The sequence below is a fragment of the Alosa alosa genome, chromosome 10, assembly GCF_017589495.1.
Source record: "Alosa alosa isolate M-15738 ecotype Scorff River chromosome 10, AALO_Geno_1.1, whole genome shotgun sequence".
NCBI lineage: Eukaryota > Metazoa > Chordata > Actinopteri > Clupeiformes > Clupeidae > Alosa > Alosa alosa.
The window spans coordinates 22864598-22878861 of NC_063198.1; the positions used below are offsets into that span (position 1 = coordinate 22864598).

The following is a 14264-nucleotide window of genomic DNA, read 5'->3' on the forward strand; positions in this document are numbered from 1 at the left end:
TTAGGCCTATATGTGTTAATATAATGTGTGGTGAAAATTTCGAATAGACTCACTGGAAGTTTAGGCTAATTACTGGAGAAAAAAAATTAGGCGTTCAATACTTATTTCCACTATATATTTATTTTACCTGAATATTTTAACTTCAAAATTAAATGTAAAAATGAATGTCAGACGAAATGTAAAGTTTGACTGACTGGATTTTGTATACAAAACATAGTGAAAACTGTCTAAGGTCACTCTCACTCTCCTTTGCTAAAGAGCTAAATGGTTTAGTCCGCCTGCACGATTCATAAGGTAGTCTATCTTTTGTTTATTTAGTTGAGCATCGCTAGTAGTGGACCGCTAATTGTTATGCTGCTGGTGCAATGTCTTTCTCCAAGACAGCCAAGTCAGGTTACTAAAAACAAAGGCCAAAACAGGAAAAAGAGACATCAAAATGAGGGGAAACAACTGCTAATAAACTTCTTTCCAAAGAAAGGTGAGCACAAACGTCAAAACACGAAATCCCATGGTGTTTGCTTGAATATCTCCGCAATCTTTGGTGCTAAAACGAACTGAGACAACCCATTGGAATAGCGGAAAATACACTTTCATAGGTTAGGCTAATCTGATGCATCTTGTGATCCAGGTCCATCTCCATCACTTTCATAAAGACTGCATGGCGTCAGCTTGATTCATGTCCTGTTGTAGGCTACATGTTGATCATTATCACTTGGCTAGTGGTTTAGGGCGCTGGTTTTTTTTTCTCTCCCTTTCTGTTTTCGTTAGTCTTAACTTTTTTTTTTACTCAAGTAACGGATGGGATTTTTGATGTAGCGAAGTAGGGGAGACCGGGTATGGTTGTAACACATTTTTCTTCAGCACCTAAAACTACCATTTCTTTTAAAGCTACAGTTATGGAACTTTTTTTGGCAAAGTAACCACATTTGTCTACTACAAGTGGCAACCATTTAAATCTCTTCAACTATATTACAGAATTTGTGAGATTATGACAAATACAGTGTGTACCTTTGTTACAACCTACCCCACTACTGGGGTAGATTGTAACACCTATTGGGGTAGATTGTAACAGGTACAAAAAAATGCAGAAAAACAATGGAATTCCATTTGATATACTGATTTATTGTATAAACAGGGTACACAGGGTGTGAAAATAGATTCACCAACATATTGTATACCATACAATCCGTTCTTCACATAGAGAATGAAGATCATATTAACGTTTTAAACTAAATATAAAAACCACAGCGTTTATACTTTTGTGTGTGTATGTATTTGTGTCTCTCATGGAAAGAGAGAGAGGGCTGAACAGTCACACACACAAAGATGAAATTAAACAGACATTAAATGGGTCTACTAGCCCCATTCCACAGGTTGTAACATATTCAAAAATTGTGTTACAACCTACCCCACCACTGTCATCCATTGTTTAGCTAGCTGTATTAGCATGGTGCTTTGACATTAGCAAGAGAGAGCTACACCATTCTTTACTAGAGAAACTATAGTTTGACCTGATGTAACTCATACAACTGTATCTACAATGGTAAAAGCACTAGAAATTGTTTTTTTTTTTTTTTTTAAAGTTACTCTTCAGATGTTGAATTTTTCTCCTTACTCCGGGATAAATGGCACTAACAACTTGAAAATGTCCATGTGTGATCGTTAAGGAAGTCTGAGCAGTCAGAAACTGTCACATGGCTCATATCTTATCCCTGATTGGTGGAATTGGTGATGTTACAACTCTCCCCATGTTACAACCATACCCGGTCTCCCCTACAATACTTCACTCAAAAAGTAATCAAGTAAAATTTAAAATACCGATTTTATAAACTACTTAAAAAATACAAAATACACAGAAAAACTACTCAATACAGTAACGTGAGTAAATGTATTTCGTTACTTTCCACCTCTGGCATTCAGCCTTACTGTATGTACTGTACATGAAAGGAAAAGGCCACCAGTCAATTTGGTCCATGAAAACGATGTGCTCTCTTCAGTGTTTCGTGGACACAATGCAAACCAATTTGTGTATTCCGTGGACAAAAGGCGTTACGATGTAACGTGGTTTCGTAATGAATGTTACGTTATGAATGTATTTCGTCACACAAAAGTCATTCTGTCCACGAAATAAGGCATGTTTTGGCGCCCCTAAACTTCCTGTTTAGCTTTGGTATTGGTGTGTGTGTGTGTGTGTGTGTATTTAAGAGATTGCAGAGACTGTTGCTATCAGAGCACCTTGAAGAATCCACACATTGAAAGAAGTTCCTGTTGTGCCATCAGTGCAGGGTAGGTTTTTCAACACAAGAAGTCTACCTGAGCTTTTCTCAGAAGAGCTTTAGATGCCTGTTCAGAAGGAAGTTCATCTAGAGTTTAATTCTCTGTTTAAGTCCTTCTTTTTAACAGAATGGCCAAGCACATAGAAGTTCTCTACACCGTGCTTGAGGTCCTGATCGCTGTGGCATGTTGCCTTGGTAACCTGCTGGTCATCTGGGCAGTGTGGGCGTGTGGTGCCATGCGGCGGCAGCCCACCTTCTGCTTCATCGTCTCTCTGGCTGTTGCTGACTTCCTGGTGGGGGCTGTGGCGGTACCTATGGCGGTTCTGGTGGACGGACGGGTCAGAACCTCCTTCTATGGCTGTGTGACCCTGTGTTCTGTGGTGGTCATTTTGCCCCTAGCCTCAATTCATTCACTGATGGCCATTGCTCTGGACAGGTTCCTACGTGTCTACATCCCTCACCGGTAATCTTCCTCCACATTCTATGCTCGCTTCACTATTCTTGCCTTCCCTTCAAAGTTGTCAATTGCATGGGTTATTAGTAACATTTTTGCTTTTATATTTTGTGGGTGTGATGGAGTAGGACAATTGGTTAACCCAAGCTCACCCACTGCTTCAAGTCTGTGTGGCTAAAAGCATCTGCAAAATACCAGTCACTTTACTTTTCTTTTACTGATGCATTTATCTTTATTATCACAGTAAATATGTCCTCTAGCATTGCTATGCTTACTCTTGTATTGTGTAATTATGTCAAAAATGTCTGTTTTGAAGAATAACCTAACTAATTTGTGATTCATCAAATTTGACATTGACATGACATTGAATCTCGGTTGCAGTTACTTTTTTCAAAAACGACTGCATCATTATTGTTTGAGTTTTACATGATGGCAGTGTTATCTAATCCTTCTTTATAGATACAAGGGAGTTGTGACACAATTTCACTCCTGGTCTATTGTGGGAGTTTGCTGGTTCTCTGCTGGTATATTGGGCTTCATTCCTATGTTTGGTTGGTATCGCCATGATACTCTTGAATACATGGAAGCATCCAACTCGACAACCATCACTTGTACATTTCTGGCGGTGATTCCAATGCCATACATAGTCAACTTTATTTTCTTGACCTGCTTACTCCCACCTATGCTGCTTATGATGGTGTTGTACTTCTATATATTTAGAAGGATCCACCAACAGCTGAGAGGCCATGGACTGGGCGGCAGTGAGTCTCGGTCTCGTTCCTACTACCAGAAGGAACGGAAACTCACCCGGTCCCTCGCTGTCATTCTGGCACTCTTTGCTGTTTCCTGGCTACCTCTGCATTTCATGAACATCACCTCCTTCTACGGTACTCTAGTTCCTCACCAGGCCTTCTATGTCGGCATCCTCCTCTCTCATGCAAACTCAGCTGTTAACCCAGTCGTGTATGCTTGGAAGATCCGCAAGATCAAGTCTGCTTTTAAGATGTTGTGGAGCAGATACCTTCTATGCATGGAGTACCAAGAGACCCCAGGGGGCAGTCAGGTGACCAACAGCACCAGCACCACCAGGAATTAGCAGCACATCAAGGTCTAGTGGTCTGAAATGCTGGCTATATTTGATATGAATAGTTTGGTTCCAAAACCCTATCTCTCCATTTTTAAAAACAGTAATTCATGTTATTTAATTGTGTATTTCAGGTAATATCAATACAATTGCAGTTGTGTGATTGAGTAAAGATAAATAAAATAAGAATAACCTAACCCAATTACAGTTCCACTGAAAAAATCTGGAATACAAAATAATATAATTAAAAAAAAAGGCATTTATGAAAATGCATTAAAATGGAGGATATAGCGTTTTGGAAACAAACTCTTCATATGGACTTATATATATCAGATTGCATCAGAGACACACACTGACTAATACAGTGTGAAATGCTACAATAGATTTTAATTCAATACTGCTTAAATACCATACAGTCTCGTTCTATAGAATGCATCTTTGTGAAATAGCCTTGACTAGAGTTCAGGGTAAATCATCCACCTTGTGATAAACTCTATGCAGTTCCACCTCCCTGCCAACAGAGGTCAGCCTGTCATAACTCTTAAGATAATTTTGTGGTGCCTGTAATTTGTTAGCCCCCTCTTTTGGTGAACTGAATATTTAACAACCACACTTTCTGTCAACTATGGGCAGCTGGCAGGAAACAGAGAGCCTGATGAAATCTACAGTTTGGGATGACTATCTGAATAGCCCCAGATGAACATTAGTCAAAGTTGCCAGAAATGTTTCTCAGTTTATTGTGTGTCCTAATGTATGCTGCATTTCATAAGGTCAAATAATATTTGATGTGTTCTCATACTTTTTGTATTGGTACATGTTTTACAGGATGTATGTAGGATTATAGTTTCATAATAAAACATAAGTGTGTGAAAAGTATATTGTAGGATTCATTATCAAGGTAAATACAGTGTTATAAGAACACAGTATAAATTGTCATGCAGACGCTATAGCTTTCTGTGAGATACCATCCACCAAACTTAAGCTGACTTGTTTTATTTGTTTTTAATGCAAAATATGGTTGAATAATGATGTAATTGTACACACACACAAATATATTATCGAGTTCATATTAAATGTCTATTTGAAATAATAAAGCCCTCATATTTAGACAGATTATTTTTTAGGCCAAATGTCATTATCGTTTGTTAAAGGTACTTACGCTTTGATAAAGGCAGAATGTAGAAAACCAGCCAGACACATGCTTACTGTGTCCCTCGAGGAAGGCAATAGACTGTATAGTTATCACCTAAATAGGGTTTCATCCCTCCCGCAAACTATACAACCTACTACCTCACCTCGCTGAGACACCCCATCACACAGGACATGAGAGCAGACCACTGGTCAAGACATCACCAGTCCTTTTACAGTCCATAACACATGAGAGAAGTACACGGGTCAAGATAACTCCTCATCACCAAGAGGCTTCATCGACACACTGTACATAATGAATATATGTCATATTGTGTCTACATTTACAATGAATGCAGATTAACTGGTAAATTTGCTTTCCACATTGTCATAAGGAAAACATAACCACTGCAAAGACATGTTTATCACACTGCATCATCAAGAGGATTTATCTATTTGCGTAATGAATATAGCTCTAATATCATTCCTAGACAATGGGTAGTCTACACAAAAAAGTATGGTAACACTTTATTTTAATGTGTCGCTGTTACAGTGTACCTACCTAATTAGGTACAGTGGTACAACCTGTGTAACAACATGTACTATCAGGTACTATCATTGTACTTGCATTATGTATTTGTGGGTACCTACAGTACATATAGTTGTTACATTGTAATACTGAGTGCTTTTACAAAACTTTGCCAATTTGCCTACATTTTCATCAGAGGCAAAGAGCTGCCCTGAGACCTGCTGGATGGGGTAAATCTGGTCATGATAGATTTAATATACAAACCATTCTTAGCTCCAGTCAAGGCCTCATTGTCTCCAGTGTACATGTAACAGCTGTGCTGCTACAACCTTGTTACTCTTTGATACAGTGGAATAAACCTATTATGTGTACCAGTTAATTACTTACATGTACATATTACATGTATGTTATGTCTTCGATGTCTTGGAACAGGTCTACTAATTCACTACATAGTACATATATCAACTGTGTTGGTACACATGTATTGCTCTTTGATACAGTGGCATAAACCCATTAAAATGAAGTGTACCAGTTAAGTACTTACAATTACATATTACATGTATGTTGTGTCATTGGTGTCTTGGAACATGTCTGCCATTACCCTACATACTGTAGTACATGTATCAACTGTGTTGGTACACATTTATTACTCTTTTGATACAGTGGAATAAACCCATTAAAATAAAGTGTACCAGTTAAGTACTCACATGTACATATTATATACATCCTGTCAATGATGTCATGCATCCTGTAATTGATGTGCTGAAATGTGTCTGCTGTTACACCACACAGTACATGTGAATTAGCAGACCTGTTCCAAGACATCGAAGACACAACATACATGTCATATGTACATGTAAGTAATTAACTGGTACACTTAAGGTTAATTCCACTGTATCAAAGAGTAACAAGGTTGTAGCAGCACAGCTGTTACATGTACACTGAAGACAATGAGGCCTTGACTGGAGCTAAGAATGGTTTGTATATCAAATCTATCATGACCAGATTTACCCCATCCAACAGGTCTCAGGTCAGCTCTTTGCCTCTGATGAAAATTTAGGCAAATTGGCCTACAAAAAAAGTTTTGTAAAAGCACTCAGTATTACAATGTAACAACTATATGTAGGTACCCACAAATATAATGCAAGTACAATGATAGTACCTGATAGTACATGTTGTTACACAGGTTGTACCACTGTACCTAATTAGGTAGGTACACTGTAACAGCGACACATAAAAATAAAGTGTTACCAAAAGTATTTCATGTCATAAGACTGGTATAAGCATGTGATAAACATGTTATAGGAGATACCGTATAGATATCCTGTCACATGTCCTCACAGCAGTTTGTAGCAAATGGTTTGATAAAATTTTGTTACCAGTATCAATGATTGCCAAAATGTTTTTTTCCAAAAATGTTGATGCTACTGAAGCAACAACAGCTAACATTGTCATATGCATCACATCTGTGTCATACCTTTGGACAATTACCAATACGACATCAATGAAAGTGAATGTCATCATCATCATCCACATCTATGTGGTATCTTCCCAGACATGCTCATAGCCATACTCTGATGACAAAGGGCTCGGATAAAGTTACTAGATAATGTTTAATATGGGCAGCATCATTGATGTTACATATTTGGATATGAATTTCTGCCTGTGTCCTGGACGTTCCAACAGATGTGGTGAGTGGTCAGCCTGGAGGTCAGTCTGTCTCTTTAGGAAAGACAGTAGATTGTATAGTTATCTCAGAGGGAGGATCGCACCCCACAACTATTCAATCTACTACCTCAGCCTCAAGAACAGCTGTCAATTAGGCAAGAGTGAGCCATCATCCAGCCAGGACTAAGCCAGCAATCAAGCCGTCTCTCAATGGTCAATGGCCTGGCAGCTACTCTGCAGAACAATGAACTGGAGAAAAAGAAAAAAGAGGGAAGGGGAGAGAGAGAGAGAGAGAGAGAGAGAGAAGAGGTGCTTTATTAGATGCTCATAGTTACATGTCTCAATATAGTGTAAATTGCGCTGTGCTTTTAAAATATCTCCTTAGAGTCACTGAAGTGGAAGTGAAAGGTTTAAACTTGCCAATAAAAACAAAAACACAAGGAAGCCATTGAGTGAAAGTACATCAATCAATTCACAAGCGAACAAATGAGCATCAGTGTGTCAGATGTGTATAGAAACACACAGACTGATAGAACATGAACAAAAGCTGGACAGACTGTTCCTGATCGGGGGAGAGAGAGCCAGCCTCTCACTGGGAAAGGGTTGGGGTGTCCTCTTTGCCCATAGCCTGGTGATGGGAGTTCTCTAGCTGCCATTATCCTCAAAGGCACAAAGAGAAGGGAGTCTGGTAGCAGTTTTAAAGAGAATTACCTTGAGGGAACAATTAGCGTTCCTTAAAAAAGGAGGGGTTGAGTTATACCCTGTGAGCTCTCAGCTGAATGCAGAGAACTGCCCCTAAGCAATGGTCAAATAAAATGTTGAGGGTATCCTAGCGTCCGGCACAGGTGGGTCGTTTGGATGGAAAAGCCGCGCACAGTAATTACAAAGGCAGTATTTTTTTTTTGTTGCCAGGAACATTACAACACAATCATGAGGCGGCGCACGCACAGTGCAGCGCAGGCTTCTCCGACTGTGCTAATTTCTGGAAGGCTTAAGCGTAACTCACTGGCAGTCAGAGTGAGGTTGGCATGAAGCAGAGGCAAGCGGCGCCAAGAAAGAGCGAGCACCCGTTTTTCTTACAAACTTGGCTCTTTCCCGCCCCACAAACCAGCGCAAGCTTGCTGTTTAACAGGCAGAAGTAAAGAGCTGAGTTTAAACATGGCTTCCCCTGGCTGACTCCCGCTAGCCTGCACAAAGCTGTGCGTATAGGCTGCTGCCACCAATGCAAAGAGGGGAGAGAGAGAGGAGACCTAACAAAATGGCCGCTCTTCGGCCATTTTAGGGAAGGGCTGGGCTTTCTCAAGTCAACACGTGGGGGAAGATCCATGAGCTTCCTCTGAAACGTAACAATTGCACCAAAATATCAAAACTGAGACCCAGCCACTGATAGTCCAAGAGAGTCCAACATATTTGGTAAGATTGACTTATACAGCAATACACCTCTGTATGTTATAGTTACATACCATTCATATATCATTAGGGGAAAGTTTCAGAATCAATTTTTATTCAAGGCCGTGAAACAAACATTATACGCTCGATACTTGCCACACCATTCATTCATATAACAGAGAAAAGATGCTACCCCATCCAGGTTTGCTACCATCAAAATCTGTACACCCCAAACAATCACACTAGGAATCAGTAAAGTCTACAAACACACTCGTTGACCTACACATCGAAATAGATCTTAGGCACATCTGAGGATGAGTATACTGTAATAAAAGTTCCTGAGAAGAAAGGACAATGCCATAGGCTAGCCAGCTACCACCACTGCTGTGTCTGTGTGTGTGTGTGTGTGTGTGTGTGTGTGTTTGTGAAGAATGACTCGTCGGTTTGCATAAATTAGCATGTGAAACAGAGGCGGGTGAAAGGCGGTGTCGGGGCAGGTCATTTACATGTGGGACTGCGCTCTGGGCTAACCACAGTGGACGGACAGTGATGGAAATGATTTGGCAGAGCAGCAGGGCAGTGGGGCAGCGAGCGAGCACTCACAGGGCTGGCTAAGTGAGCCTGAGAGAGGAGATGAGGAGAGAGGGAGGGAAGAGGGGGATAGTGGATGACAGGGGACGAGAGGAGAGAGGGACAGAGCAGAGGAATACTGGTGGGGAGGAGAAGACTAAGAGGGGATGCGAGGATGAGCAAAAAAGAGAACAAGAAAGCGATGAGGAGGAGAGAGGACCGTGGGTGAGAGGAAAGGATGAGAAGAGAGGAGGAAAGCGAAGATGAGAGGAGGACAACGTGAATGAGCGGAAGAAGAAGAAGAGGAGGGAAGGATATGAGGACGGAACAGGAGAGAAAAGTGAGGCTAGGCTCTCTAAGTGAAGTCCTTAATTGAGACACAGAATGAATTGGAGGGTAAATGGTGTCAGTGTCCTGTCAGGTCTCAGCATGAGAGTACAGGGGGACTAACCCACTACGCTGACAAAAAGTTGTGTGTGTGTGTGTGTGTGTGTGTGTGTGTGTGTGTGTGTGTGTGTGTGTGTGTGTGTGTAATCGTTTTTCCATATTGTCTATTTACACTGATGCTGCATCCAGCTGATATATATATATATCTTAGATGACCTGTCTGGACAAATCCAAATCTCATCTTCTGCCTCTCCCTATCTCAGTGCAAAGCTATGTTCAGTACCTGACCTACGCCAGGTTTCTGAAACACATCCATGGAAGAGGAGGCACATTGGAACAGAAAAGAAATATTGAATAACATTCCAATCCCTGGCCAAATGTGATGATGACCTCTAGAGACACTGAATGCCAACAGACAGATAGCCATGCATTGAAACAGACAAACACAAACAGAGTTATTTACCATGCAGGAAACTATTGGATGACAAAGGAAAGCACATGTGGTGTCTCAAAATGTTGAAGGTGAGAGCAGCAGGCAGGACAAGAGCACTAGACACCCTGCTCTCAAGTTTGAAAGAACTTAAAAGTGCAGACAAATTGGAAGCTGTTATATATCAGGTTATAAATGAACACAATCACCCCACTTGTTTTTTTTTTAGTCTGAGCCTTTAAATGTAGAATTAGTAGAAAATACAGAGCTAGTAATGCTAGTTTGTTTGTGAGTGTTCAAATGCTTACAAGCAGGGAATGCTAGTACTGTTGGAGGACATGTATTAATGCATGCTAATCCTCTCACAGCAACTTGGCCAGTGAGCATCTGACAGGGTGGAAAGTGGAAACTGTGGTATAGAGGATGTGCTAATATGGTGATTGTCACACTGCTATTCAGCCTGTTAGCATTCACATAATAAATGGGGGGGAAGCTGTTGACAGACATGTAGTAATGTGTTCTATTCCTCATTGCACTGGAGTCGCTCTCTCTCTCACTGAGTCCTCCAGCGCCATGCTGTACAGAGCACAGGAGCTCTTCCTGTGTGTGGTGGAGGGGCTCTGGCACAGCACTCGAGAGGTTTGGCATGGCGCGTGGTTTTGCCATCTGTGAGATATTCTCTACCGTGGCCCCTGCGCATTGCGTTCCTTATCGCCCACTTTGTGCCCCAACATCGCTGCACGGGGTCTTCCTGCTCGCAACGTGTGTGTGGGTGTGTGCGTGTGTGTGTCTGTGCACCACACTCTACAGGAATGACCTGATAACTTCCTATTCCTCTCTGTCTGTTTTTTGTATTTGTGTGACTAGTTTATTTCATTAAGAAAAGCTTTACAGAATGCCACATTACAACAGGTCTTCAACAACAGGATCTATAAATAAAACTTACATGTCTAACACTAACACTATTCGGCATAATCACAGACTTATATTTTAATAAAAAATATTACAGTTTGATACATTCATTTGTTGACATATTTGATAAAAATTAATTTACTATTGAGCATTTTTGGATGAAGTAATGTTAATATTGTAGTTTGCTGTTTCCTGCTAACTGATGCCTGAAGCTAGGCTACTACAAAAACCTCACAACATACGTAATTGCATTAGTTATCACGAGTAGAGCACAGATTTTTCATCTGTTAACCATTAAATTCAATTTCTAGAAGTAAGCAAATCCGTAATTCATCAGCGGGGAATATTATTCATAAACTACAGTAGGTACCATCGATAAACTTTGTGTTTTACATACCACTTCCATACTAGCTGCTGCAAAAGGTTCCTGTTTCAGATAGTCTGTGATTATTGTATGTGTAGTCTTTCTCCTTTCTGAGCCAAACCATTGATCTAAACAGTATAGGAGCATTTTGGCCTCGCCGATCCCATGCTCTCTCGTCTCACTCTCGGCCTCCTGTTAGCACGCTGAGCTGAGGGAGTGCACCCTGTATGCTAAAATAGCAAAGCTAAACAGGAAGTTTGCCCTGGGTTGACCTTGTTTGACTTCTTCCTGGGGTTTGTGAGGTCTGCTGAAGGCCATCCTGACAGCGGGTGAGTCGGGAACAGGGACAGGCCAGATCAGGGCCAGAGTTGGGTTCTAGGATCAGGCCAGTGTTTTGTATTCGCACACATTGTGGCATACACATAGTGGCCTCTCCCTCCCTTCCTCTCTCTCTCTCTCTCTCTCTCTCTCTCTCTCTCTCTCTCTCAAACAAACACACACACACACACACACACACACACACACACACTACACACACACACTTTTCTTCACCTGATGTACAAATGACCCACTGAAGACCCTGCCTAAAGAAAATTTTGAGCTGGTGGCATGGAGGTAACTGAAATTCGTAGGTCAAGAGCATGGTTTTCAACCTGACTTTAAGTCGGGCACATGAGCACACTATAAGAGCAGATATTTCACACTCAGCTCAGAGAGATAATAAAAACACAAGATGATGGATCCTTGTTTGAAGTTAAAAGTTGTGCCAAGTTCATTGTTTGTAACATTCCTCCTGTCCTGTTGCTCTGCAGACAAGTATTTTTGACTTCTTACCATGTAATAATGATAATATCTTCACAACAAGGTAATTCATGCAGAGTAAACTGTATAATTATTCACTAATAACAAACTATAGTTACTGTTTGAACAGAAATACAGTATGTTGCTGATTTACACTTTGTGCCAGTCATTTTCATTTAATCACAGGCTTGTCTTGTGTTAGACCAACAGTGATTGTGTATAAGGGTATCTAAACTAAGCTGCAGGCATTGTATCAGACTGCAAAGGTTAAAGAGATTTGAGCGTCTGCACTTATTGTTTCTGATTCATCAATACGGCCAGAGTGTTCTCCCAATGGCTATCTGTGTCTGGCCTTGACTGTAATCCATTCAGAGTGTTTATGCACCCATATTTCCTGATAAAAGCACACAGGCTTTGTTCCTGGTAACCACAACGGCACAGGGGGAGGGGAGGGGAGGAGCGAGGATGGGGGGTGGGGGGTACGAAAATAGCAGGAAGCAGGAATGGCGTGCCGGAGAAAAATATCTAGTAACGTGACGGGTTCAACTGAGGAGACGAGAGGAGGAGGAAGCAGGCTCATTTTTGCTCTGTCACTCCGCCCTCTGTTAGAAACTCCTCTCCTCTCCTACATTAGTGCCCTCCCCCATTGACTGTTTTAACTATGAAAAACATACATGAAAACTGTTTGGACGTTTCCTGTTTTGATTTAGATTTGTGATATATTCTTTAAAACAACGCCCAAAAAAATGCCTGTCGCATGCCGCATATCTTAACAAAGAAAGTGTTATTCTGCATGTATTCCTGTCTTGTGCGGTGTAATAAGGCAAGATGGCGAATAAAATATGCCACTACTTTTTTCTAACCAGTCCGAATAATGGTCATTTGGCAATTTAGTGTTATATTTGGTGCAGATATCAAAGATTTGGTGCAGATGTCAAAGATGATTTTTTTTCAATTATGTTTTTTAAACAAAATCCTGATATGGAGGTCTTGGTCACAGGACATAGCCAGAATCTGTCCGATCTGGTTTAAACTGGTTCCCAAACATGTCCATGTAAAGTGGGTTCATGTCAGTTGAAAGCGCTCAGATTCATTTTAACAAATACTGTATATTAATCTGTATTGATAACATGTTTAAATGTCCTGTTTTAACACCTAAATGCTGATTTTATTGTTTTGTCAAAATAACAATATGTTAGACAATTGCATCTTTAAAAGAGAAATTACTGATTTTATGCTTATTGCATTGATTACTGACGGATTGAAAATGTGCTTAAAGTTAAAGCCGATTTTAAAGTTCTTTCCGATACTAGATCTAGTATAATGTAAATGTAGGATACATTTCGGAATATCAACACATTTAAAGGAAGAACTTTAAGCGTGAATCTAAACGGCATAACCTTGGGGATAATGCTCGGACAATTATATTCAGTATATGGAGTGCCATATTAATATTCTTTTTGTGGAGATCAACAAATTGATGTCAGAAAGCATTTTTTCCCTGGTGATGGTAAAATTAGTACTGTGCTGGACTATACATAAGGACATAAAAGGAGCAAGTCAAAGCACAAAAGGTTTTAGTCGTGTCGGCAGTGCATTTGTTATCTGAAAGTTAAGCTTGTGGAAAATGACTTTGCCATTTATCTAGATGTTTGTTTTTGGGGCCTTGGGAGCTTATGATCAGCCTCTCCCTCTTGGCCTTTACAATATATCACGTTTATATTTCAGCAGGATTTAAGCCTTGTATGAGCGGCTAGTACGAAAAGCCACACGTTAGACCTCGAGGTCTTCTTGACCTGCTCGACATTCTGCATACACACCCAGGAGCCTGTGGAGCTGGGTTCTGAACACACCTATCACTGTCGGGACAGCTAGTCGCCCTCTCCTCTTTGACACTCAACACAGCAGTTTCAACTGTTTCCCACACTGACATTTACATGCATGCGAAAATGTATTGATAAAGTAGCGCAACACAAATATACAGTACCAAGTAAGGGAGAAATGGCGGCGGATAGGGCAGACACGTGTACAAGATGAAGATGAAGATGAGGAAGTGCGGAGCCATGAGGAAGAGTTGCAGGAGACTGGGAAGGAGATATGAGTATAAAGCAAACAGTGAAATCAAATAGCATAGTAGAATACAAGGGTGTGAGTTTAGCTGGAGATAAAAATGTCTCAATACCTGGCGGGTGTCGACTACAAGGCCGAACGGCGTGTGCGAAGCCTCGAGAAGCGGAGGGAAGCGAACGGGCAGCAATGGCGAAAAAAGCTG

The 14264-nt window shown here is 40.8% G+C and overlaps 1 protein-coding gene and 1 long non-coding RNA gene across 2 annotated transcripts in view; one reads left to right on the forward strand and one right to left on the reverse strand.

Annotated features, from left to right (window-relative positions):
* The first annotated feature begins 1909 nt into the window (after positions 1-1909).
* LOC125302263 (adenosine receptor A1-like) lies at positions 1910-3942 on the forward strand. Its single transcript, XM_048255372.1, has 2 exons — positions 1910-2739; positions 3190-3942. The coding sequence occupies exons 1-2, from the start codon at positions 2405-2407 to the stop codon at positions 3824-3826; spliced, it is 972 nt and encodes a 323-aa protein (XP_048111329.1). The 5' UTR covers positions 1910-2404; the 3' UTR covers positions 3827-3942.
* A 3123-nt stretch (positions 3943-7065) lies between these two features.
* Positions 7066-14264, reverse strand: part of LOC125302248 — an 8217-nt gene continuing 1018 nt past the window's right edge. Inside the window, exon 2 of the long non-coding RNA XR_007194872.1 lies at positions 7066-7388. This is a non-coding gene — a long non-coding RNA (uncharacterized LOC125302248). The remainder of the gene's footprint in view (positions 7389-14264) is intronic.

Bases quoted from the DNA above. Each gene is read 5' to 3' on its own strand.
- LOC125302263 (XM_048255372.1), top strand. From the start codon at position 2,405: ATGGCCAAGCACATAGAAGTTCTCTACACCGTGCTTGAGGTCCTGATC. The intron at 2,740-3,189 runs GTAATCTTCCTC...CCTTCTTTATAG, and splicing joins CGTGTCTACATCCCTCACCG to ATACAAGGGAGTTGTGACAC.